Source organism: Microplitis mediator, chromosome 7 (assembly GCF_029852145.1).
Source record: "Microplitis mediator isolate UGA2020A chromosome 7, iyMicMedi2.1, whole genome shotgun sequence".
NCBI lineage: Eukaryota > Metazoa > Arthropoda > Insecta > Hymenoptera > Braconidae > Microplitis > Microplitis mediator.
The window spans coordinates 8,535,050-8,562,271 of record NC_079975.1 but is presented as its reverse complement, the minus strand read 5'-3'; the positions used below and the strand labels follow the sequence as shown (position 1 = coordinate 8,562,271).

Genomic DNA, 27,222 nt, shown 5'->3' with positions numbered 1-27,222 from the left:
ACGTGTGCCTATAATTTATGAGTATTTTTCCTTATTATATACACGGAAAAAACTTTACTGTTGCTGCAACAGGAGGCATTCATGTTGCAGCAACAGGAAAAAATCCTGTTGTAGCAACAGGACTTTCTTGCAGCTGCAACAGGAAGCAGCCATGTTGCAGCAACAGGATTAATACTGTTGTTGCGACTTAATAGTAAAATATAGTTACACAGTAAAAAATTTTGTGTCATTGCGTCAAAAAACTTGGTGTTAAATATTTAACACTTTTATGTGTACATTTAACATTTATTCTGTTGAATTAACACGAAAAAGTGTTATATATTTATCACAAAAATTTTTAACACTAAGTTTTTTGACGCAATGACTCAAAATTTTTTACTGTGTAACTATATTTTACTATTAAGTCGCAACAACAGTATTAATCCTGTTGCTGCAATATGGCTGCCTCCTGTCGTAGCAATGATAAATTTTTTTCCGTGTAGGGATTTTTCCAATGTTGACATTGGGATTTTTGCTATGCCCACTTCGGAATGATTCCTATTTTGAAATATGAAAAATCTCCATAATAACATAGGAATGATTATTATGCTCACACGGGAATAATTCCCATGTTATTATAGGGATTTTTTCTACGTTGACATTTGGGATTTTTAATATGTCAGCACGGAAATAATTCCTATGCTAAAATAGGACAAATTCCTATAAAACATATGAATTTTTCCCTTGCTGAATAGTTATTTTCACTATAATAGTATAGGAAAAATCACTGTGTTAACATTGGCACGATTCCAATGTGAACATAGGTACATTTTCTATGTAACATAGGAAAACTTCTTTTGCTGACATAGTGAAAATGCCTGTCACCATTGGAAAATTACCTATGCGAAAATGTGAAAAATACCTATTTTTTTCCGTGTACTTTAACAATCGATTACAAAATTTAATCATGATTAAATTAGGGCTGCAGCCCTAATAATCGAAAAACATTTTCGACTACAAGTTTATGAATTAGATGGATATTGCTGTCGAAACATTTGAATAATGCAGAATTTTTCATTTTCTCTGCATAATTCATAATCTGCTAATCCGATTAATATTCAAAACACATTCAGTGTTTATAACAACAAATCTCTTCGATAGTCATAAAAATTAAATGTAAATCGATCAATTTGTGTGAACAGTATCGTGAAAAAAATGTAAATAATAACTGTATTATTCATTCTCTGTTGTATAATTTATCTGCCGCTTAATTTAAAATGAATTTCTTAAAATCTTATTTTTATTGAAATGAATGTGGGAAATCATTTTGTTTTGACATCTGTACTAGAAGTAGTCTATAAGAAGTCTATGAGGTGATGTTTATCTGAATCACCACGTACTGACATAGGAACCCGTCAGCACACTCGGAATGAAACCATTTCTCGGCTATGTGACTTGGTGTACATTATTCAACATCATACACGTAACTCAAATACAAAGTTTATTTATTGAACAACAGTTTACTTAAATATATTATTTTTAAAGTATTTTAGACCAACCAAAAATAAATTTGATCCATACAAAGATGTGCCAAGTATGAATCTCTGTTTGAAAATATAAATCTAATTCAAGTCACTGTGATCATCGATTTATTTTTAAAATAATACATAAAAATGTTAAAATAAAATCTGTAAATAATACAAAAATGTAGTGGAATCTACAGTATACTTTTTATTATTTGCACATTGCAATTTTTTCATTTTTATTATTAATTGTTAATATGAATTTAATCTCGAACCATATTGGATTGATTTGTACGCAAAAAATTAATGCGTATGCACGCTAGACCTGTCAATAATAGGATCAACAACCTGTCGATAGTTAGGACCGCAGGTCATCTGCTCTGACAATAAAAGCTGCATTTGAAAAATTGACTTTATATGTTTATACTTATCATTAAAATTGAAAAAAAGGAACATAAAGAATTATATGAAGAAAAAGAGAAATAGTTATATCAACTTTATATCTGATAATATGATGGGAAACCTCTCCTTCAGGAGATGAACCTGTCACTCTAGCGGCCTAAACTTTAGGGCACCACTGGAAATATCTAATTCGGCCTCCCAATACCAGAAATGACTAGTCCCGAGAGCTGGATCGCCGAACAAAAAGTTACCATGAACTACATCAGCGAGTAAGGTATTAGGAAATAATGATCATATCCTTCACACATATTCTTTTCTTTATTTAATTAATAATACAATATTTTAAAAATCACATACACTCTCCCACACTATTAATTATCAATTATGAATATCTCACACAACCCCACATGAGTCCCCTGAACTTTTATTTACCCCCTGGATAATTTAAATTACGTCCCCTGGACGATATTACTGATCCCCTGAATCATAATGAATGTACGTCCCCTGAACGATTTTACGCACGTAATTTTATAACCAATTAAACCGGAGCGCAAGTCCCATGGACTCTCAATGCATAATTATCTTAATTTAATTTTTATTCGAAAACTACTATTTTCTCAACTAACTATAGTTACATTTATTTACAATGAAGTGACAGATGTGTAAAATTAATTATTTCTCATAGTTGGATGATTACGTGAAATTTTTTGTCAAGTAAATTAGCAATATATTGTTATGAGTAATTGAAACTTAAAATTATAAAAACTGTAAACTAAAAAATTTTGAAAATTTTAACTGTTATAATTTCTTTTTCGCTGCAGCATGTAAAGTGACAAATAAAAAAAAAATAAATCATTGACTGTCTACTTTCACAGTAGCATAGACAATCAAAAATCAACAATTGAAATTATCAACAAAAGCTAAGAAAAAACAAAAAAACAAAAATACAAAAAATCGAATTCGCGTGTCCCACGCCAACCAATCTGTGTCGCGCGCACTTCTATTATTCCCTCCTATATACTCTGATAAGCTAAAGTAATTTATTTGCCGCGAGTAAGGAATGCTATCACGCGAATCGTGACGACTTGCTCGTCAGACGTAAAATGCCTACCCCGACAACAAAGACGACCAAAATATTGGATACATAGTATTTGACGATAATATAATATAATATGGCAAGACATCGGTATGTCGGAACAGAGAATAGTAGAATAGACGGAAGTGAAACATGCGCTTAGAGTAAGACTCACAAAAAGGATTTGATCGATAATTTAGAAGATGGATCGTCAGAACTACAAGACGACCATCGTTAGAAAGCTATGAGAAGTATGACAAGCATATTGCTGTCGCAATGAATAGCACCACAATAACGAGGGTAAAAGATTACTCATGATCGATTAATGTCCCTGACTTTGATAAGATTTTATTAATGCGCTAATGTGCATAATATCCTCGTCCAAAGTAATTTCAAAAATAATTTTAAATGGAAAAAATTCCTGTATTTAAGAATGATATTTTTTTTAAACACCGTGTGATGTGCGATATTAACGTTTGCAATAGCAAACCGTCGAACCCTACTTCTTTTGGAAAACCATTTTCTTGCATTTCCTGTTAGCATTTGTCACAATACGTATAATTAGTGTTCTATACAAATTTTTTAATACAAGCTGTCGTACAAAAATGTCTAACAAAGAAATCTGAAAAACGGATGATCATGGGAGTCAATTTTTTAAACTTTCCACTGTTTTTGAGCTAAGAAAGCTCGAAAATGTTATTACTAGTAAAATTTTGAGGTCTACAAGCTTAAAAAAAACGCTTGGACCAAAAAAATAATAAATACGTTTCGCTGGACAAAAGTAATTTTGGTCCGAAGATATCTTTGGACCAAATCAACCAATTTTCAAGTGCTTTCAAAAATCGAAAGTACTTTTTGAGACATAGCTTTTATTAAATTTCGAAACATATCAGTCGAGCGGTTCACGAGTTATATTAAAACCTAAAAATAAAAAGTTTTCCATTTTTGTTTTTCAAAGAACTTGGAAACTACACTACCAACTGACTTCAAAATCTAATTATCTTTAATTCTCGATTAGCCCATTCGATTGCTGCAAAGAATGTTCTGATCGGTGGATTCATTCCAAAGATATCGTATGACAAAAATTAGTTTACACACACACACATACGAGCGGACAGATAGATAGATGGGCGTCTATCTGAAAGTAGTCAGAATAGCTTCCTAGAAGCTCAGAACGCTGATATTGATGAAAATTTTCAATTTTCATAACGGGAAGTTGAAAATGTAAAAGAACCGATACATTAAAAAAATATTTTTTTACATGCATCGTAGGAAAAGGATTTTAATCTGGACCAAAAATAACTACCAGATTATGCATATTACCCTTACGGGTTCAACCAATCAAAGAATAAACTACACATGCTTGAAAATGATTCCACAAATATAATTCTTTTTTTCAATAATTACTATTTACTCTACAAAAATGATGTCAGTAACAATAAACTTGCTATAAATGTCGTGACAGCAAATATGTATTTTTCTCAACAGTAAAAATTTTTAACACCGAAGGTATAAAAGTTCCACTGAGCATAGTATTAAATTTTTAAAGATATAAATAAAAAAAGTTCACTATCTCCATTACGTTAAATTACGATCGTTTCGGAACATGCACAATTGCATGAACACACGACATACTTACACACCTTGAAGTATTGCCATGATTTAATATATAAAACTTTGAAGAACATCAGATTCTCAATTCACACCAAGCTAATCGTATGAAGATCTGAAGATAATTTTTAAACTAAAAAATTTTTTTAGTTTAATGACCTAATTTCTCAATTGAGTGATAATTGTTTTTTTTTCTTCATGACGAAAATTGAGTTTTTCCTTTTTTTCTTTTTTGTTTTCTTTTTTTTTGTTCATAAGAGTGATGAAAATAATTTGTTGTCACAACAAAATTATACAATGCTATTATAGGTGTGATCGATCTATTGTTGTCATAAAAGTGACATGTTATTATATTGAAAGTATTATATCTGAAAATAGGTAAAACTGCCGTGGCCGTGGAAAATAGCTGATATGAAAAATATCCGAACAAAAATTGTTGAAAAAATGCAACAATCGACTATACTTATAGGTCGATCCCAAAACATTCCGTTTATGTACCAGCTTATATAGATATCGTGGAAAGGATATTATTGAAGTCGTCGAGCTTAAAGATTCTACTAGTAGAAAGGATGAGGGTGAGGATGACTGTCCAAGCTGAAGACGAAGGCTGAGATCACAAAAAGTCTGGGATCGTATTCTATCCCGTGACAGGCACTATATTTTTCATAATAACCTGCATTGACACTCAAGTTTCAATCTCTGCAACCGGTTGAAACGAGACAGTTTAAGACCAATATCGCAAGTATAAATTTAACTGTCAGCTTGGTTGGGTAGAATGACAAATGATTTTTCATCATACCTTTACCGAACCTTGAAATTTCTGTCCTGTTTAGTGGGAAGAAAGTCATACTTCTCTTTTATAAGAAAACAAATGAAAAAACTAACGCATGCGCCATTTTTCGCGCAAACATAGACGAAAATTTAAACCCTTAGGTACAGATATAGTGAAAAATAGGATTCGAACCACGAAGGAAAGTAGTAGATCATTTCGTTCTGCCATGAAACTCGAAGTTTTGGGCGGATGTCTATTACACAGATCCTGATGATTCAGATTCCAAAGATCTAGATTCCTGGTGATACAAATTTAATTTCTTACTTACCGACCGTAAATCTTAAATCAAAAAGAAAATGTTGAATTGAAGATTTTCTATAGATTTTCTATGAATTTTATTAGACGGTGACAAGTCCGGATTTTCCATAGACTTTATACAGAATTTCTATGAAAATTTTATAGAAATTCTATAGAAATTTTTGAATTCAATGTTGATTTGAGATCTACGGTCAATCTGTGTTATCGGTATCTGGGTGATTGATTTTCTGTATCATATTGGAAATCTTTTTAATGGGAATCTGGATATTCGGGATCTGGATCATTAATACATCTGCGTCAACAGGATCTGATGTAATAGACATCCAACCAAAGTTTCAGTTTAATTGTAATGTTTCATCTCTATCTACGCATGATACTACTGTTCACGATATCTCGAAACTATATTCAGCAGCTTATTAATTAACTCAGATAGCCTCAGGTTGGGTATTACCTGTCAATTTAATCACGCAAAGGTAAAGCTGCTTATGAAAATAAATTAAGAAATTAATTATAAATAGAAATACTCAGCAAGTTTTAATAGCAATGCATTGCTAATGATGAATTATTAGTTTTAATCTATAATATGTCATTAGAAGTCGACTTTACATTAATTTATAAATTGAAACTATTACTCAGCTCTACCTTCTTACTTCTATCTGAGTTCTGTTTATTAATATCTAATCAATGTCCTAATTTTGGGCCATCAGAATTGGTATCGTTATGTTACTATATTCCCAATGTTCCTGAATACTAAACAATTATAAAATTGCTCTTGAAAATTTCTCGTCAAAATTATTTGCTTCTTTGAAATAGTTCTATCGGTACAGTGTAGCACAAAATCATATACTTTGTCAATATTAAATGGCTCGACTTATTCTGATACGATCTTTAAATTTTTTAATAATTCTGTCTCTCGGACATAGATAGAATATCTGCACTTGCGCGCGCGTCGTAAAGTAAATATCTACTGTATTTAGCTATCTTTTGTACTATAACTATTTGAAAAATTTTTAATTTATCAATGAGAAATAAAGTTACATTTTCTATATCTCACTTTGACAATCGAAAATTGTCTGCAAAAAAGGATTTTATTGATTTTAGTTGTCAACAGATGCCGACAGTTCTAGGTCTTAGACAGCCATGCTGACTATTTTTAAAATGATGTCCGAGGGTGTGTGTGTAAATCTCACATAAGTCTTGAGCGGCCCGAGCAATTCAGATAGGCTTTGTGACAATCGAACGAGCTTATTGACTGTAAAATTTGATGTACATTTGAGATGAATCGGTTTATTAAAGTATAAGTCATTCAAAGAGTGAAATTTTTCACAACTTATTTCTTTTTAACTCCAAAGCCGTACCATCAATTGATTTCAAAATCTAATCAACTTTAGGATTTCTCGAACCCTGTCAATTGCTGTAAAAAATTTATGAATCTCCAAATATTTTCAATAAATATCGGTGACGAAAGATTGAAAAAGTAACGAACATCCAAAAATGAACACCTCTAACACTTATGTTGATATAAATCGAAGTTATGTATTCATATATTAAACTTACTAACATGCATGCGTATAAAATTTCTGTGTTAAAAATTTTGTGCAAACGTAATGGTTTCCAAAAAAATTAGCGCTCTATCAACCACTAATGAAAAAAAATTGAAAAATAAAAAAAAAAACATATATTATTATTATTATTATTATTATTATTATTATTCTGCCACGCAACGACTGATGCTCGCCCTCAGTAGAATGCCGAGTTAAAAAAACCAATAGTGAGAAAATATGTGACAGCTTTTGGTATATAGTACACCTACAGCTTGGCTTTTATGTATTTATTGTGAGTGAACGAAAGGATTATAATAGTGATATTTAAAAAGGTTCTATTCTACACAATTCGGGCTTTATTAAAAAATTGGTGAAGCCGGTTCATTGCGTCTTTCTTCAGTGATCGTGTAAACGTACAGCCATACATAAAATGCGACTTCAACATATTACAAAAAAATATTTTTCTGCACTGAGAGAAAAAACAGGTTTTCTGAACTATGAAAAACATAGTTCAATGAAGCCTCCACTATTACCCTCAGTCCAGATAACTAACATATAGTTGTAAAATGTACGATGATATCATAGTTGTTTGAACTGTGTTATAGTTCAATGAACAATGACAATAGCGAACGTAACTAAGTAAGAAATGGTATTCTTAGTACAAAAAAATAATGAAGAAAAATCCTTAACTATATTCGCCGACGACATAAATGATGCTAAATCAATGAAATTATAATCGTACAATTGCTGAAATATTTGTGATTCTGCTGAAATATATTCTGGAAAGTAATTAAATAGTTACCACAACAAAACAAATGCTTAGTTAAAACTACTACTTTCAAATAGTTTGGGGCACTATGATATAGTTCAAGAAACTAGAAATATTAGTTAAGATGACTATTTTTTCATTGCCATCCCTTTCTAGTTACCACAACCATGCACTTTTCTCTCAGTGTGATGTGATTATTATAGTAAATTGACTGTAAATACAGTTAGATTTGTTTATATATATTTAGCTGATATATTTTTTCGAGTTACAGCTGATATTCACAACCCTTCAAATACAAATTCGTATTTTACGAAATATTCGACCAAAGTAAGAAATAACGGTTTCTTTGTATTTTTAGATGACGATATCTCCACAACTTTTCAGGTGAATTTGTTACAAATTAAAAGCATTTATCGAATTCTAGAGCTGATTAGATTTTAGAATTTATCAATTGAATTGTTTTACAAAATATTCAAAATTAATGAAAACAATTTTTTTTTTCCTCTTTATTTCTGAAAAGTCTCAAAATCTATCGGACCAAACGATACCACACTCGTACGAAATCTTCAATTTTTACAGTTGTTCTATCCTTCTTTTCATCAATGCGTCGTGGAATAGAACGATTTGAAAAACAAAAAAAAAAAAGAGCGCATTAAAAAATTTTTGTTTTTCGAGTTTATGGCCAAAAACAGAGTCAGCCTAATTTCCAAATAATACAGAAATAATTACAGAAATATTTTAATCGAAGATTCAAATAAATCCATTTTTTTCGACTCTAACATTTTTTATTTTTTTAGTGAATTCTTCCGAATCAGTTCATTCGTTTTAGAAATATGTAATAGTTGTATGAGTACAAACAAAATTTTTTATATTTCACAAAAAAAAATACCATTTCAAATAATAAACAACGGACACTACACAACATACGCTAACTTTTTTTTAGAATTAAGATTAAAATTAAATGGAATCCGGTGATTTTTCAAGTCCAATAAACTTTTCATTTCACGCTACTCATGCAAATTCGACTGTAGTTTCAATTTCAAAATGCAAAAACAAAACAAATTTTTACAAACTTGTTTTTTTGAAGTCTAAATTATAGGTTGAAATTGAGGGTCAATTTTTCCGGTCCAGGTTTTTATAGAGATATTAATATTATTAAAACTAGTGAGTGCATTTAGTGCAGCTCAACCAAAATATGTTTTATTGGTTTTCTGGAAAATTAATATTTGTCAGTTGCTAGGTTTTGAAATTGGACAGCTGAACTAATCTTAATGTCACTAACATAAAATGTACAGGGGATTTCACCGTGACAGGATTAGGGACACTCCCTAAAATAACAAAGAAATCGTACTATTTAGGACCAGGAATTAGTACATAATGCCATAAAAATATAATTTTTGGAGTGAATCTTAACTGAAGTGAATGATTAGAATCAATAACACATTATTAGGCTCGTTAATGTCAACAAATCTTATTAAGCTCTTTGAGCTGGAAACGAGTAGAAAGTACTGGAATTGTGTATCAAAGTCAGTAAGCTGTTCAATAATTTTTTCACGAAATAGTAAAAACCACTCGGGTCGAAAAATTTGATCTGATTTTACTCTAATTCGACTTATTTCGACGAATTGGTCTATATTTAAACTACACGGAGAAAAATGGAGACAAAAAATGTACGAATTTTCATTATGCTATCGACCAAACTTGAAACAGGAAGTTGAGCCGTCTAAAAATTATAAGCATTTGATCATATTTTGGCAACTCAACTTCTTGTTACAAGTTGTCTACAGCATTATAAAAATTCGTAGATAGCTTAAGCTCATTTTTCTCCGTGTAGTTGATCTGTCTTTAAATTTTTATAAAAATTTAAAGCTGTTTCCGATTTAAAGACGATCAAAAACATTCTAAAAATTATTGAAAACATGTCTAAATAAGGAAGATTACTCTCTAAACATAAATTAGTGAAGATAAGTAAATATTTACTGATTCAAAGTGCATATCGAACCACTAATTCCAAAAAGTGGTTCGATTGGCACTCAGAATTAGTGAATATTTACTTATTTCACTAATTCATGTTTAGAGAGTACAGGCGAAACTCAAGTAACAGGAGTTATCAGATATTGTTGGCTGAGTTTTTTTTCGGAAGCAAAATCTCTAAATAGAAAATATAGACCGCACATTGCTGCACTACTGTCTAATCTAGCGAATTGCGCTTTAATTGTTTTATAATATTCGTTTGTTTAAGAGGAAAACTCGGCCAAAGTTTCCATTTACTGCACAAGTGCAACAAAGATAGTACCGTTTGAGGACTTAAGTGTAATAGAGAGAGAAGTGCAAACCCCTCTTAAGTATCACATGTTAATTAAATACAAATAAACAATAAAATTGGATAGAAATGACTTAAATTGTTCATTTGATTTAAAACATTAAATTTTTCGACTTGGACAAATTTCCACTACTTCATTATGTCTTGCATTATTTTTCATTATAATTGATTCAAAACACGTTTTGATAGATTGTCCATCATCATCATCAGCATAATCGAACCCTATTATCTAATGTTTAAAGACTTTTCAATAAAATCGGCAAATATTGTTTATAGTCTTATATTTACACTACACTTATCAAGTGATTTAAAATAACCAGATTTTTTAATCATGAATATTCAAATAAAAAAAATGCAATAAAGATGTGATTTATAGTTTGGCAAAAAATGATTTGTTTCAAAATCTTTCGTTTACGATACCTCGTAAACGGACGGACAAATGGATTTGTTCCATAATAAGAATTATAAGTGATCACTGTTGAATCATATAATAATAGTATAGACAACTGCATTATCTCATGGTGCAAAGTAAGAGCGGTTGAAATAACATAACAACATACAGTTATACCGTGCGGAGATAAACTAGATACGCTTAAATGCTTATATTTCCTTTTGTGTTGATACATATGTATATATACGGGATTGCAACTGTCCGTTCATAACGGCAGTTTATAAACCTGTTTTATTAATTTTTTACATATCTTTCATCAAACGAATATGATGGAAAAAACATTTGTCATTTTTAATTCATACTGAAAAGTTAACCGAATGTTTTATTGGCTTTACAATGTGATAAAAATTATATTATAAAAAAAAATCTGGACTGACTAGACCCTGCGAGCCAACCCCGAAACTTTTCATTATATTTGAGCTCAACGGATTTGAAAATGAAACATATCTGAAAGTTCGAGCTGAAAATTGTTTTTTTCCCTTGCAAAATTTTAGGATTAAAATTGAACAATCGGTCAAGTAGTTTTCAAATTAGTGAACACACTGAGAACATACGTGTCTTTATCGTGTCTAATTTCTATATTACGTTTAATGGACTTTTATCTACTTTAATTACTAGAGAACTCAAAACACCAGAATGAACATTACATTGTTTTATAGTCTTCTGTAAGCCGAAGTAATGAAAAAATGAAATCAAATACTGTGAAAAATTTTGGTGTGAAAATGGCCCAGAAGAACTTCACACACCCGTGTAGTATGAAATAACGGTGTAAAAAATCATCGGTGGAATTTTTACACCCTTATTAAAAGAAACGATTTATAAAGATTAGAAAAAAAAATTTTAAATACTTCTTAATGCTTTTGAATACTGTGAATACTTTTGAATCGCTCTTCTTATGGGCATTTAACATTGCACATCGTTTCGAACCGTTTCTCTTAATCAGGGCACGGTGTCATCTACTTTTTTTACACCATTGCACGTTACTCGTTATGATTTTGATTAATGAGCAACAAACGATCATTGAACATTTTTAACTACGAAATTAATAACTAGATTAATTTTATTTTGATATTAAATAGTATTTTGAACATTTTAATGTTTTTACGATTATTTTTCTTAATGTAAAATTATCATAAATTACACATTTAGACGCTTTATGGAGTATAAATTTTTTCATGATACCAGCATCGAAACTTGAAGTTTCAGTGTCTTTACAGCCCGTCGAAAGAAGCTTATTTCAAGCCGATGCTGCAAAGAACTGCTAGCGAATTCGTAATTCAAAAATACCTCCATACAGCGGGCAGAAACATGCGTGCTTCTTCCCTTGGGAAGAAACACAATTGTTTCTGCCCGGTGTCAGTTGTATTTAATACATGTTCATTTGCAGCCTTATTACTCTCATTTGTTTACTTGTCACTTCACTTTACTCATTTCATTTTTTAATTGACAGTTTTAATTAACCAAATAAAATTAATAAAAAATGAGTGAAAATAATATTTTTGTCTTATTTACTATTTAATAAGTGACTGTAAATCACATATTTCTCATTCTCTAACAGTTCTCCTTATCATCGGCTTGAAATTAACTTGTTTCTTACTGGCTGCTGACACTGAATCTTGAAGTTCCGATGCAGGTAATCATGAAAAATATAGTGTGTGACTCAGGGTAAAACACGATTTCATACTGCGGGTGATGTCAGTCAACCTCACCCTAGTCTGAAATCGTCTTGTTTCATCCCTTGTCACACAATATACTATTAATTCTCAGCGCCTAAATTTAACACAATATTTGGTTTAAGTTTCACACAGAGTCCTTAACACAGAGTTCAAAAACTTTTTACAGCGTGTAGTTTTACGTAGATCTATTTATACTTTTAAATCTTTAATTGGCGTATTTAATTGACGTAAAATCAGAGATATTAATTAAAATCTTATTTAATAACTTCAATTTAGAAATAACATTCATAAAATAGCAATCGTAATAAATTGGAATTTTCATATCAAGTCAGAGCTATAATTGGATGATTTTAATCCTATAGAAAGAAAAGCTCGTTCGAGCTTTAGATTTAAGTAGACTCGTGAGAAACACGAGAGAGCAGAGTTAAGTAGTTTAAATCTACAACGGATGAGTGGCACGATAATCCAGTCTCCCTAAATTTCCTTGCTAACGCTTACCTAATTATATTATAGACACTCTCCAGCAATGAATTATTAATTTCACTGTTACGCATCAGGAGACTTTATTTTGTACAACTTTAAAATAAAACGAGTATCGTCTACTGCTTAATATTTATAAATCTCAAGAAGTTTTTTTTATACCTCCCTCAGTTTGTTTGAAAGCTAATGATAAGTAGCTAAGATTTTCATTTTATTTATCTTTGGTCCACCTGTTACAAGTTAGGGAAGAAAGGGGCAAGATGGCTTTCCATTCAATGATGGCTCCTTCTTAAAAATTACATATAAAAAAATCCGGTTTTCGCGACGAGTCGATTATAGAGCACAACCTCTCCCGCAATCGCGTCGGCGGCGTGCAAAAAAATGTAAAAAAATTCTGTTTGTCAGAAACATAATAATTATTTTATCGCTTATAAATAAACGGAGCTACTGGACGAATTCAAAAAAATTTACAGAAATAATTGGTTGAAAATTTTTATTGAATTTCAAGAAAAATTTTGATTAAGCCTCCATCTAATGTACAAACGAAACAAGAACTACTCCGTTGGTCTAATTGAGTGCGAAAAGAATTAAAGAACGAACCCTCCTCAAAGTAGAATCTGCACCACTCTGAATTTTTTACAGTGCAAATGAATTCGATTTCTCACAACGGGGTATACCCTAGTAAAATAAACAAGGCGCTTCGTTTGCCATTTAGCACTAGCATTAATATTAGCGAAATTAACGAGGCACGACTGCGTCTCAACTCATTCTTACTATGATTACAAAATTAGTATGCTAATTTTAAAAAATATCTCAATTTATATTCGCAAAACAAAATAACCAAAGGTATTTTAGGGTAATAAATTAAAATACTCCTTTTAATTTAACAATGATTACTATTTACTTCATAGTTTACAGAAGTGATAAAGTAATTAACCAACTATTAAATCACTGACACAAACTTCATTAATATTCTGTGAAGGGCAATCGTCGTGAATAGAGAGTTATAGAAGTATGTGATCTTACGTTGTACCTACCAAATTATCCAGTAACTCAATAACTGGTATTGTGAGTCTTTTACTAAAATATACGAACTTCTCTTCCAGTCAAAACTACACTGAGAAATAATGTATCGAATATTAATAAAATTGGTCAATAATTGATAAAAGGTTCCCGGGTCGAAAAATTTGATCTGTTTTTAATTAAATAAAAATTTGAAGCTTTTGCGATTCAATTTTACTTTTTATTTGTATTTTAATTAAAATTTGGAAATTGGTCGAGTTTTGCTCGTAATATTTCTTATTTAGACTATTTTCAGACTTGTTTTCAATAATTTTTGGTATGGTTTCGGTCACCTCTAGATCAAAATCAGACTTTTACTGCCTATTATTTTTAGTAGTCTGTAGATCAAAAACATCTTAAAATTTTTATGAAAATTTAAAGACAGACCATTAGTTGAAATACAATTTAGTTGAACTAAATTCAGATAAAATTCTTCGACGCGGGTTTATTTGGATTGTTTCTTAGTAAACCTATCCAGTTAGCCATTTTGTCCATAACTTAGAGAGTGTCTATAGAAATTTTTGTCCAAGCTTTTCTCTCAAACTAAACCTCTAAACGCAAAACTAAGATGCATTACTCTATAAACTAGCAGTCTACGTTTTGATTTTTGAAAAATATTGGTTTGTTTAAGAGAAAAACGTGGACAAAATTTCCATTTACTGCGCAAGTGCAACAAGGATAGTTCCGTTTGTTGACTTGAGTGTGATAGAGAAAAAAATTCATACCCCTCTTAATATGAACGCCGCTGAAACTTGACGCCTCAATAATTATTTTTACATTATTACTCTGATGTTTTTCATAATTATGAAAACTATATATAACTAACTAACTACTAAACTATATGATAACTTATTAAGTTAATAACTGATTTAAAGAGTTAAATTTTACACAATAACATTACCATCTTACTGTGGTCAGAATATATTTGGATTTCTATTTATAAACTGATAAATCTGTCGTGTCATTGATTTTAAAACCATTTTCGGGGATGAATTTCACACTAGGATAGCGTGGACTTATACTGTTTTTTTTTTTACAGTGTAAGGGATACAACGCTACCGCATGTATGAATGTGTACAAATCACTCATATCGATAGTTGATACAAGTTTATGAAACATTAATGAACTCATATTGAATATTGGTCAACGAACTACCAAATATTAATATCAATTCAGTAATATTGACACGATGTACTATCAAAATTTAATATATGTAGACTAATATTTAATAAATATGGTCAAATATTTGATACATATATTTTACGAAATATCAATAAATCATTTTATCCCATATTACTAAATGCTTCTCTCAGTGATACATTTTAACAATTAATTTATCACATTTTATGATTAAAAAAAATAGTGATCATACGATCAACATATAACTTTACGGATATTCGTAAATTTTTTTCCCATATATATTTTGAAAGGTATTTATATACTGGATAAGCTAATGAAATTTCGGAGCAAATGTATCAAATAGATAAAATGTGAGAATAAAAAATGAATGTTACTCAGTTCACAATCCTTAAAACATGTCTTTTCTTTAAAAAACGTAGGCGTTATTTGGGAAGAAAAATAAAAAAATCTTATAATATCACATGTAGCCGGAGTTTAAAGATTCGAGTCGTAAAACTAACTTAAAGATACGTATCTTAACATGCCCTCATTTAAAAAACAAAAACACAAATGAAAGAAATAAATTCTTTATCTTTATCGCCCTGCACCTATATTGTGTCGTTATTATGCTTAATGCGATTCGGAATCATTACATATCTATTTATATAAATAGAGTACTCTAAAATTTTGATAAAAAATAATAGCAGCTTTTTGAAATCTTTTTATTTCTATAAGATTTTGAAATCTTTTGAAATATCAAAATTTTTGGTAACTGTGAGGAATCAGGGTCAACCAAATTTTTCAAAGTTCCAAGTGCTTACACATTAAATATCCATAATTAAATTTTTTCCACGTGTTCAGCTACACGGCGGATTGAATTCTCTGTATATAATTTGCCTTTAACACTAGATACCTATCCAGGTTTTACACTTTAAGTGAAAAAATTGATGAAAATGACATGAAATAGAGCTAATTTTCAAAAATAAATTTTCAAATGTATAATTAAAATTTTTATATAACACCGTAAGATTCACGAAAAAAAATAATCAGTACCAGCTACTGATTGGCAATCTGTAGCAGACCGCTACTAGCAGCTACCGACTATTTTTAAGTAGCCGCTACCGATTAGTTTAATATTAGATACCGAAATAATCGGTAGTTGCTACCAATTAATTTTCGGTGACAGCTACCGAAAATTAATAGGTTGTAGCTACGAATTATGTCGGTATCGGGTACCGAAATCGTCGGTAGCTGCTACCAATTATTTTTTTGCTGTGTGCACAGTGGAGTTCTATGAGTTCATCTAAGAGCTACAATGATTTTGAAGCTCTCGTAATACTTGAAAATTGGCATATTTCTGTTATTTCTACACTTTTACGGTGTAAAATAGCTTACCTAACATTTGAATGTAAACAGTTTAGATGGTATCCGCCTCCCTCTACTAGTATAGCGTTGAACGAAGCCCGCTACACGGTTTTAGTTCGGCGCGTACTAGTATAAGGTGTAGCCCAAGGCAAAACGCAAAAGTACGTTGACGTAGCCTTATTGATGAGTCCGTTAACGTACTCGGGACGAAACTACTACCTATGATAGCACATAGAGGTATAACTTAAGTTTTGATAGTTGACAGGAGTCAATGCATAGAAAAGTAAGAGAATCATGTCAATTAGTGCAGTGTAGCACGGAACTGAAAAGTCTCGAAGATAATCTCGAAAATAAGCATATTTTAGTCCTTTGGTATACACTTACAGATTATTGATGCTCATATACCACCTAATTAACAAATATATTTTCAATCCGCTTACAAATACTTACTGTTGAAATTGGTTTCAAAGCAATTTGCCTAATATTGGATTTTTTCTTTTTGAAATACGTGTTGACCCCACTTCCAAACAATTACCAAATTTTGAATTTTTACCATTTAATGATTAGGCTTCTTAACTTTGATGATCTATGCAGATCTACATAGGTCTATATATAGATATATATATATAGAACTAAGTAATAAAAAAATTACATCTTCTTTTGTCAGATGATTCAAAATATTTTCATTGTGTCACTGCCAAATCAGATAATAGACAAATTACTTGATGTACCGTAAGAGAAAATCATTCGCATAACTGAATTAACGCGTCAACCTGAAGTCAAGATTAAAAATCGATGCACATAAACTATGTTATATATCCAGAACACAATAATGTGATTTTCACAGTCAAAGTAGAGACTCATCTTCAGTAGCATGTAGTTGTGATATATCGCTATTATATACTTAACAGCTTGGAGCACAAGATCCTCTCTACGACCCTGAAGGCCTTATGCTTAAAGATTTATCCGCGACGATTCTTTATAGCCACAACTTATGGTGCTAAATCATATCGCTGCACGCGTCTAATTATCGCGCTTGACGTTCTTACGAGCCCATTTTATCGCGGTCTCATCCAAGCGCACACGAGCCTTCACCTTATTCGTTGTCATTTATAGCCAAAGAAAAGATTAGAGAAAAAAAAGAAAAAAAACATTTTTCCTTTCTGTCGGATTCGAAATCATATAATTGGAAACTCTTATATTTAATTTATATCTCAGGATGAAATTTTTTCAAAAATCAATGAAACCTCGCATTATGTTATGAATTATTGTGAATACGATTATCTATGCAATGGAAAGAAAAAACCGGGGCAAAATGAGACACCATTTCTGAGACAAAAAAAATTTTTGTTTTTTTATTTAAAAATTTCTAGTTACGATTTGTAGAAAAAGATAGGGCGAGTTGATCAGTTCAACCACTGCGGTCACTTTCCAATTTTTAACAAAAAAAAAAGTTTTTTTTTTTTTTCATTTTTTTTAAGTGTTCGCTACTTCAGTTATTTTATTGAGAACTGAAAAAAACTGAACTCAAGGCAAAATGAACTATAATTGTAGAAAAAAAAATCTGAAAACCGCCTGACCCTGCAGGCCAGCCCCAAAACTTCCCGCTGTTTTCGAGCTCAGGGAGCTCGGAAACATTGTTACTTGTAAATTTTTGAGCTCTTCAAGCTCAAAAATTTGTTAGGCCGGTAAAACATACTTTCACTGAAAAATTGTAATTTTTGTCCCACGATATCTTTGGAATCTTTGGCAATCGAAAGGGTTCATCAAGAGTTAGAATTGATTATATTTTGAGGTTAATCGAGCAAGTGGTTTATGAGTTATATGCAAAAAACCAAAAACAAAAAAATTTCTTAATTTTTATTCTTTGTATAACTTGTAAGCTACATGACCGATCTACCCCAAAATTTAATCAATTCTAAGTTTTGGTGAGCTCTTTCGATTGCTACTAAGTACGTTCAAATCGATTGATTCGTTCCAAAGATATCGTCGGACAGAAAAAGACCACACACACACAGACACACACACACGGACGTCTATCCGGGAATAGTCAGAATAGCTTCCTAGGACCTCAAAACGTCGACATCTGATAAAAACTCGATTTTCGAAAATCGGACCGAAACCAATAACTTCCCTTTTTTTGAAAATTTGCAATTTCCTTAGCAGGAAGTTAAAAAAGTTTCGCATTTCTTGTACTTAAAATATGACTATTAAGGTTCATGTCAAAAATTTAACTTTGAGGTAAAATGGGCCATTAATATAATTTTATATTAATGGCCCATTTTGTCTCAGTTAGCTTTTTTCTGTTTTTAATAAATTAATAAGACAGCGAACGCTTGAGAAAAAAAATTTTTTTGTTCCAAATATATAATTTGCCGAACTTTCGCAAAAAACGATATCTGAATTTACCTCGGCCTCCCTTATATTATATAAATGTCATTAATATATTACTCGTATGTACTCGTATGAAAACTAGATGCATTACTTAAAAATCCTGATTAGAATCCACAGTAATCGATCCAAAACATCATAAGATTCAATGAATTTTAACGACAATTTTTAATGAAAATAAAACTCGCTTCTCAACTTATCTTCGTGTGTAATAATGTAACACATTCGTAAAAACATAAATTGAAAAAAAATCCGTCGAAAAATCTCATGAATCTTTAGCATACAAATTGATTCGCTGAGGCAGTTTCTCTTCTGATAACGGAAACTATCATTTAAGTCACTCGCCAGGTGTGGTCCCAGTGATCGCAATTTTATGCCACTTTAATGCACGTAAGAGTAATGACACCATGAAATCCATACCACGTTGGTCTAATGTGTTCACATAATTATAACATATGGGTACTTCAAGTATAAAGATAAGAATAGCGTCGTCATGGATTAACTTCTTATCATTAATGCGAATCGTCCAACAAATTCCACATATTTACACAACTTTGATATGCGTATTGCTTTAAGTACTCATGAAAGTTATTAATTTGATTTGATAATAAGTTGTAATTTTAATTATTGCTTTTCTCACAACTTAAATTATTTGTTTTAAGATGAAAGTCAACAGAATTTAAATATAAAATAATTAAAATCATGATTGAATGGTGTCTTTTTAAATATTAAAGAGGTGCTTTTGCGTGTCAAGATTCGTATCATGAGTATAATGCGCTCCACACTCTACACGACATGCAACTTCGATAATAAGTGGGCTTCGTATATATTAACATCAATTGATGCCCATGATGGTTATGATGTTGTTTTTTTTATCTGTAGCTTTACTGGATCATAAAAGAAAACATTACTTGTCAAAATATTTTAACGATTATTTTTTTTTACTGTTTACTTATAAATGTAAACTGAAAATTTAATTATCAAAGTGATGATATGAAGAAAAAAAAATTCTTTATAGCAAAGGGTGGGGCTTTGAAGACGCGTTTTTATCAATATTAGATATGTGTTCAAGCGCATCAAAGGTAACGATCTTGTAAACTAAACATTTCTACACTAGACATTTTTTTCCCTAATGAAGAAACCAATCGACCTTGACCGTTAAGGGGTTAGGGGTAGTCAGAATTTTCAAAAAATCGATTTTTTTTTTTTTGCATTTTCTTAAAGTATAATATTTTAAAAATATTGTGTGAAAATTTGAAGTGAATCCGACAAATTCTTTTCGAGTTATTTAACAATGACCAAAGGACGCTCGGGTGCTACGTGGCATTCGAGAGCAGGTAGCTAGAAACAGCTGCAAGCAACCGACCTTTCGGGTTTCATTGTCATGAATATCTCCCCATTTTAATGTATTTATAATTATATATATATATATATATATATATATATATATATATATATATATATATATATCCTTCTACATATATTCACAATTTGTAGGTAGTACAAGAACTGAAAAATAATTTTTGGTTGCCAGTATACCTGTAGTCGTTGCACTGATCAGTCGATAGTTTTGTGATAAATTATTTCTCAAGTGAATTAAATTATTAACCATGGGACGTGATTCTAGAAAGGTTTCAAGAGAACTTCGGAGTTCTGAAAAAATTAATAAGTCGCGTTCAGTCAAAAGAAAGAATGTTTTTAATCCGAAAACAGCCGAACGTGATGAAAGTATTCAGAGTACATCTTCTAAAAAATTAAAACAAAACACTGAAGATGATGTACCTGAAGACAGCAGTACTGAATTTCGAATAATAAATTTTATTCAGGTATTCACTGCAATTTCTGCTCTTATAAAATGTAAAAAATGTGATGGAAATGTAGTGTTTCAAACAGCAAGTACACGTGGGCTGGGATTCAAAATTGTAGTTGCATGTAATAACTGTGGAAATGAATATATTCCTTCCTGTTCTTTCGTTGGGCATTCTTATGAAATAAACAGACGTTTCATTTTTGTAATGAGAATACTAGGAATAGGATACGAAGGATTGTGCAAGTTTTGCGGCCTGATGGACATGCCGTCTTTTTTAGATAAATCTACGCATACAATTTTACTGAAACAGATTTTGAATTGTAGTAAAGCCGTCGCAGAAACCTTCATGACGAAAGCTGTGAATGAAGAAAAGCAAGCAATGCCAACAACTGAAAATGAAGATATAAATCATCTAACTGTATCGGGAGATGGAACCTGGCAAAAACGGGGATATACATCGTCATTTGGAGTTTCTTCTATAATTGGCTATTTTACTGGAAAGATTCTTGACATAAACATTAAAAGTGCATATTGTAAGCTATGTGAGTATTGGAAAAAAAAAACAAATACTGTTGAGTTCGAGGAATGGTATCAATCGCATGAAGATGTGTGTTCTGCTAATCATCAAGGGTCTTCTGGGAAAATGGAGGTGGATGCGATGGTCGAAATGTTTTCGTATTCTGAAACTAAATATGGAGTTAAGTATGCCAACTATATTGGTGATGGTGACTCCAAGACCTATTCAGGAATTATAAAATCAGATCCTTACGAAAATACAACTGTAAATAAAAAGGAATGTATAGGGCATGTCCAAAAGCGGATGGGGAGTCGATTACGTACGCTGAAGAGTAAACAAAAAGGTCTTGGTGGTCGAGGTAAGCTCACAGGAAAATTAATAGACAAACTAACTGTGTACTATGGTTTAGCAATACGCCGGCATTGTGATTCTATTGAAAATATGAAATCTGCTATAATGGCAACCTTTTATCACTACGGCTCGAGTGATGAAAAACCGAATCATGATATGTGTCCAAAAGGCGAAGAATCTTGGTGCTCTTACCAGCGCGCTGAAGCAAGAGGAGAGCTTGATACCTTTTCTCACGATTATTCTCCTTTACCTTCTGATGTTTTAAAAGCTATCAAGCCTATATACGAAGATCTTAGTAATGAAAATTTACTTTCAAGATGTGTAGGTGGATTCAATCAGAATAATAATGAAAGCTTTAACCAACTAGTATGGAAAATATGCCCAAAAACGGTAAATACTAGTTTTACCATCGTACAAATAGCTGCATACGTTGCTATGTGTATATTTAATGAGGGTATAAATTCATTATTAGTCTTGATGAATACACTAGGACTTAATTGTGGGCCTAATTCTCATCGGTATGCAGAAAGAATGGATGCTGCACGTATCAAAGTAGCAGATAAGCGCGCTAATGATAACACCCGAGAAGGTCGATTGCAACGTAGGCACCAGCAAATCGATATTTTGGAAGCTGCTATGTCGGCTGAAGAGCTATTATATGGTCCAGGAATAGATGACTCAGTGTAAGTTATTAAATAATTCTTATAATTCGACATAAATCCATAGCAAAACTTTAAATGCGTTTTTCTCAAAACTATGTTTTCTGAACTGGTGATCACTGTAACTTAAAAACTGCTCGGTAGATTTCAATAAAATTTATTGTACTTTTGAAATACATTAAAAACTCGTGCCTGATCGAAGGATTTTTTTTTTTTTTCAAAATTTCGATTTTTTTTTAACAATAAACTGTCGGTTTTTTTCTCGAAAATTTGAAAAAAATTTCCTGAGGCCGCCATTTTGTTAATTTCGAAAAAAAAAAAAAAAGCTTCGATCAGGCACAAGATTATCTATTAATAAAACTAATTTTTCTTGTCCGATTGATTTTAGATGAATCTCCAAGGACTTATGATGATCACCGCAAAGGACTTCGGGAGGAACGGGCTCTACAAAAACAGCGATAACTTTTTGAATTATTAATTTTTTTTTTTGAAATTTTCGTGAAGTCAAATCGAAACGTGTTCTAATAAAGCTATGTTTTTATTTTTGTCAAATAAAGTAATTAACTACAAAAAAAAAATTATTGAAAATCATCATTTTTTCATACCCCTGAGTACCCCTAACCCCTTAAGTCGTATTGATTTGAAATTGACTCAAAGACTTGTTTTTAAATTCATTTATTTAACTTCCCTCTGAGAAAATGGTAAATTTTCAAAAATTCGGGAAGTTATTGTTTTCACCTCGATTTTCAAAAATCGAGTTTTTATCAGATGTCGACGTTATGAGGTCCTAGGAAGCTATTCTGACTATTTTCAGAATGATGTGCGGGTGTATGTACACGAAAAAAAATAATCGGTAGCAGCTACCGATTATTTCGGTTCAACTGACGAATTTCAGTGGACATAAAAAAACTATTTCTGAGGGATGTTACACGGGATGTATGCACGAGTGTACGTGTGTATCCATGCGTGTGTGTGTCGAGTGCACATGAATGTGTGTGTGTGTGTGTGTGTGTGTGTGTGTGTGTGTGTGTGTGTGTGTGTGTGTGTGTGTGTGTGTGTGTGTGTGTGTGTGTGTGCGTGCGTGTGCGAATGTGTCCGCATGTGCGCGTGTGTATTCCCCTGTGCACGTGTGTGTGTGTGAGTGTGTGTGTACGTAACTGATACCAAAAAAATCGGTAATAGCTACTGAAATAATCGGTAGCTGCTACCGAAAAAAAAATCAGCAACTGCTACTGAAATTATCGGTCGCTATTACCAATAATTAATCGGTAGCTGCTACTGTTTATTTTTTTTCGTGCATGTATGTGTGTGTGTAAACCTATCATAACTTTTGAACTAATTAACTGATTTTTTTCATAGTCATTCCGAAACATGTAATTGAAATTTTAGCTCGTCAACATTAATTGGTTTGTTAAGATGTACCTTAGCACGATCAATGTTACAATGGAAAATAAATAAACCTGATTTTTGCCCGAAAAGTTTTGATTTATTCATAAGACAACTCCTATTTTAATTTTTTGACAAATCATCACCATTAAGTAGATTAAAACCCAAGTCGATGAACTTTCCAGATATTTGTAAAATTTTTCTTCTAATTCGGTTTTTTATCTTCATGCATAATCGGATAAGTTTTTTTTTCGGACAGTCTATTCCTCATACCTTTATTTGCTGTGCTACTAACACCCCCGAACAAAATTAAATTAATAAAGAAAAAATTTTAATAAAATAATACAATTTTGGAAGTTACATATTTTAATATGGAAATTATATGGAAGTCATCTCAATTTCTTATACTAATCACAATAATAATCTTTAATTCGAACCCTCACCGAAATTGACCAGCAATCAATAAAGAGGAATTTCTATAGAGGTCATTAAAATACTTTGCCCGCGGCGGAGACGAAAGAAAAGATGTCGCTGGAATGTCAGCAAGAAAAGTGTTTATACTGATGAAATTCCTGAATAATGAAGCTGTTTCAGACATTAGAATATATATATAGCCTACTCAACTAAGAAATAAGTTCAACGTTTTATTCTTTTTTATCAATTCAAAATAACACTTTACCACTTTAGAATTCATGATAATTATTATAATATTTTTTTCGTCATTATATTACATTAAAATGTTACGGACTACTGTTTTTTTTTTTTTTATTATTATTATTATTATTATTAAGAAACTGTAATTTTTATCATTTACTAATGAATAATTTATAAAATAATTTTTGAATTTTTTTAAATTTAAATACGTAAAAGATAAATGACGTAGATAAATCCAAATATAATTACAGTTTACTGTACGGAAGGTCACTGTTGGATAAGCCTCGTGAAATTTTTACAAATGATCATTTTACACGTACTTGCCGAGTTAATTTTTCTGAAAATATCTCAGAAACTTACACTGAAAGAGCAATTTATTTAAGACAAATAAATAGTTTTATTTGAAACTATTCTATTTAAATCTGAAGCACTGACTATTCACTGTTTCACAGTCAAGTGGTATACTTATAGCTGTGAAATAGTGCATATTTTTCAGAGGTTTTCTCTGTTTCAGATTTAATGAGTTGAGAAGTATTTATTTGATTGAAATGAATATATAATTGAATCAAATGCTTTCGTTAATTTGACTGAACAAAATCATTTATTTCATTCAAATATATATTTGTTTATAGTTAACAAATTTAAGTTGAAAAAATTACACAACGGCTAGTGGCGCTACAGTCCCCACAATCCAAATACAAATTTTTACTTTACAATTACCACTAGAACTGAATGATGCAAATGATAAAATTATCATTAATTACTTCGGACGCAATTCTATAATTAAGTTTCTTAGGTGTACGTATATTGTATTTATTACGTGGTAGGTTTCAATCGAAGCTAGCTGCTTTCGATAACGGATAATTAATTAAAATTAATAATTTTCATTATAGATTCCTGTTGATAATGAATCTATAATTTTTTATGTTCATAAAAATTAAAAAAAAATTAGTAGGACCTAGATTAACCACTAACTAATCAATCTGTAAAGTTTTGAACGATTACGTTCAGTATTATAACTACAAAGTGCGTCCGGAAATTTGGCGCGAAACTGGGGGGTACATTGCCCCTTAACTATAAACAAATTCTTATTCAATTCAAATAAACCATATCTTTGTCTCAAAAAAATGAATTTATTTGTCTCAAGTAAATATTGATTGGGTCCAATCAAATATGGGATTTATTTGCCTAAAATAAATATTATTTGCCTAAAATAAATATTATTTGGCTCAAATAAATTGTCCTCTCAGTGGATTGAGCTAAAGTTTTGAAAGCTACCCGAGTGGTACCCGAAGTTTAAAAAAGAAAATCAAGGAATCAAATTTTTAATTTTTTTTTTTAAATCATACAAAAAATTTGCATACACACGTGGACTTTATAATGAGTATGTGTAAAATAGCTTTCTAGGATTTCAAAAAGGGCATCTGTTTATAACTTGACTTTGAAAAATCCGTCTGAAAATGATGAATCTCCTATTTTTTGAAAATTTTCAACTTTTTTTAGCAAAAAGTTAAAAACAAATAATTGCTATCACTAGTGTTAAATTATTTACTTGTCTAGTAACTTATGGTGCTGGAAATCTTAAAAGACTTCCCATACAAAAAAAAAGAATCAGCCCATTACTGGGACGTGAATGGCTGCCAATTTTCAAGCATCGGCCGAAGATCGGCTAAATATCGGATGATAACAGTATTCCAAGCATGGCAGTCGCAAGCATTGGTCAATCGTGGCAATCAATCATCGGCCAAAGCTTAGTATCAAGAGCACGATTAAACCATTGGCCAACGAACGGCGGTTAATTGTGCGCCATTTTTATAAGCAAAAAGACAGCTGCCAATGATTTACCATACACGGACCAGTATAGTTAGCCATTTATTGGCCAATCATTGCAAACCTTTGTATGGGTTTTAGTATCGACTATAAATGTATAATAAAAATATAACTGAAATAAAGTTTAAATAAAAATCCTTGTAAATGATACAATTTTGTATACTTCAGTTATTTCGTATAGTACACAAAGTTACCTATACTGAAATACGTTTTTTCGTAGAATAAGATTTCTAGTAAAAGTTATTGGAACTTATAAGAACATTCAATTCCAGAGGGATTTTAAAATTCTTTTTTCTTATTTTTCCTTACTAAGGTAAATAAACAAAATAAAATAGAATGAGATAAAAGTTAAAAAAATAACTTTCAAGTTGTGATTAGTTATTAGATATAGTCCGGCGTAATGAAGATTTTTATATGCACGTACGGAAACCAGTTCTATTAGTTTGCGTGAACGGCTGCTTAATATATTTATTTTTACTCACTTATATAGATATAATATATAAGTTGTACCACGTCTATGGTCTTTATTACAAGATTTATCATTTCGTCGAAATTTTTTTTTTGTATTTATTTAACGTATTAAAAAAACATAAGTACTATAAATATGTATTTATATAAATATTATACTTTCATTTATATTTATAATACTGTCATTCTAACTCAAGGTAAGATTGTTGACTACAACAAAAAGACATACCTTCACTATCTTTTGTCTTTCCTTATATCACGTTTCAACATTATAATATGTCTTGGCATTAATGCACCGACATTGTCAAAGTGTTTGACCACAGCCTTTCTTGTTTTCCTAGAAATAGGTGAGCAAGCAAGTCTTGACTCACGAATTAATAATCCACTTCAACTAACAAATTTTACCATCTAGGTTACTATTATAAAGAAAAAAAACTAACGAATCAAACAGAATTTACTCGACCCAAGAATATTAAGAATAAGAAAAAAAAACTTTTTTGGTTCAAGAATATTTTTTTCTTGAATGATAGGGTAGAAGTACTGATCCATCTGTGGTCATTGCTCCATTTTTGGACATTTAATACTTTATTTCAATTAATGAAGAAGTATTAAAAAAAATTTCATTGTAATAAAGTGATCAAAGTATTTTTGAACAAATTAAAAAAATTAATTTCATCATTGAGTATT

The 27,222-nt window shown here is 30.9% G+C and overlaps 2 protein-coding genes across 9 annotated transcripts in view; one reads left to right on the top strand and one right to left on the bottom strand.

Moving 5' to 3' along the window:
• The window catches only part of LOC130672312 (agrin-like), a 448,227-nt gene that overhangs the window by 377,546 nt on the left and 43,459 nt on the right, over positions 1-27,222 (bottom strand). The gene's annotated exons all lie outside the window — the stretch shown is intronic.
• LOC130672314 (uncharacterized) lies at positions 20,352-22,788 on the top strand. 2 transcript variants are annotated; one of them, XM_057476823.1, is made up of 3 exons: positions 20,352-21,928; positions 22,029-22,221; positions 22,586-22,788. In XM_057476823.1, exons 1-2 carry the CDS (start codon positions 20,471-20,473, stop codon positions 22,092-22,094), a joined length of 1,524 nt encoding a protein of 507 aa, XP_057332806.1. In that variant the 5' UTR covers positions 20,352-20,470; the 3' UTR covers positions 22,095-22,221; positions 22,586-22,788. The 2 variants fall into 2 exon arrangements, with proteins under 2 accessions (XP_057332806.1, XP_057332807.1); XM_057476824.1 differs by having other exon boundaries at positions 22,011-22,221.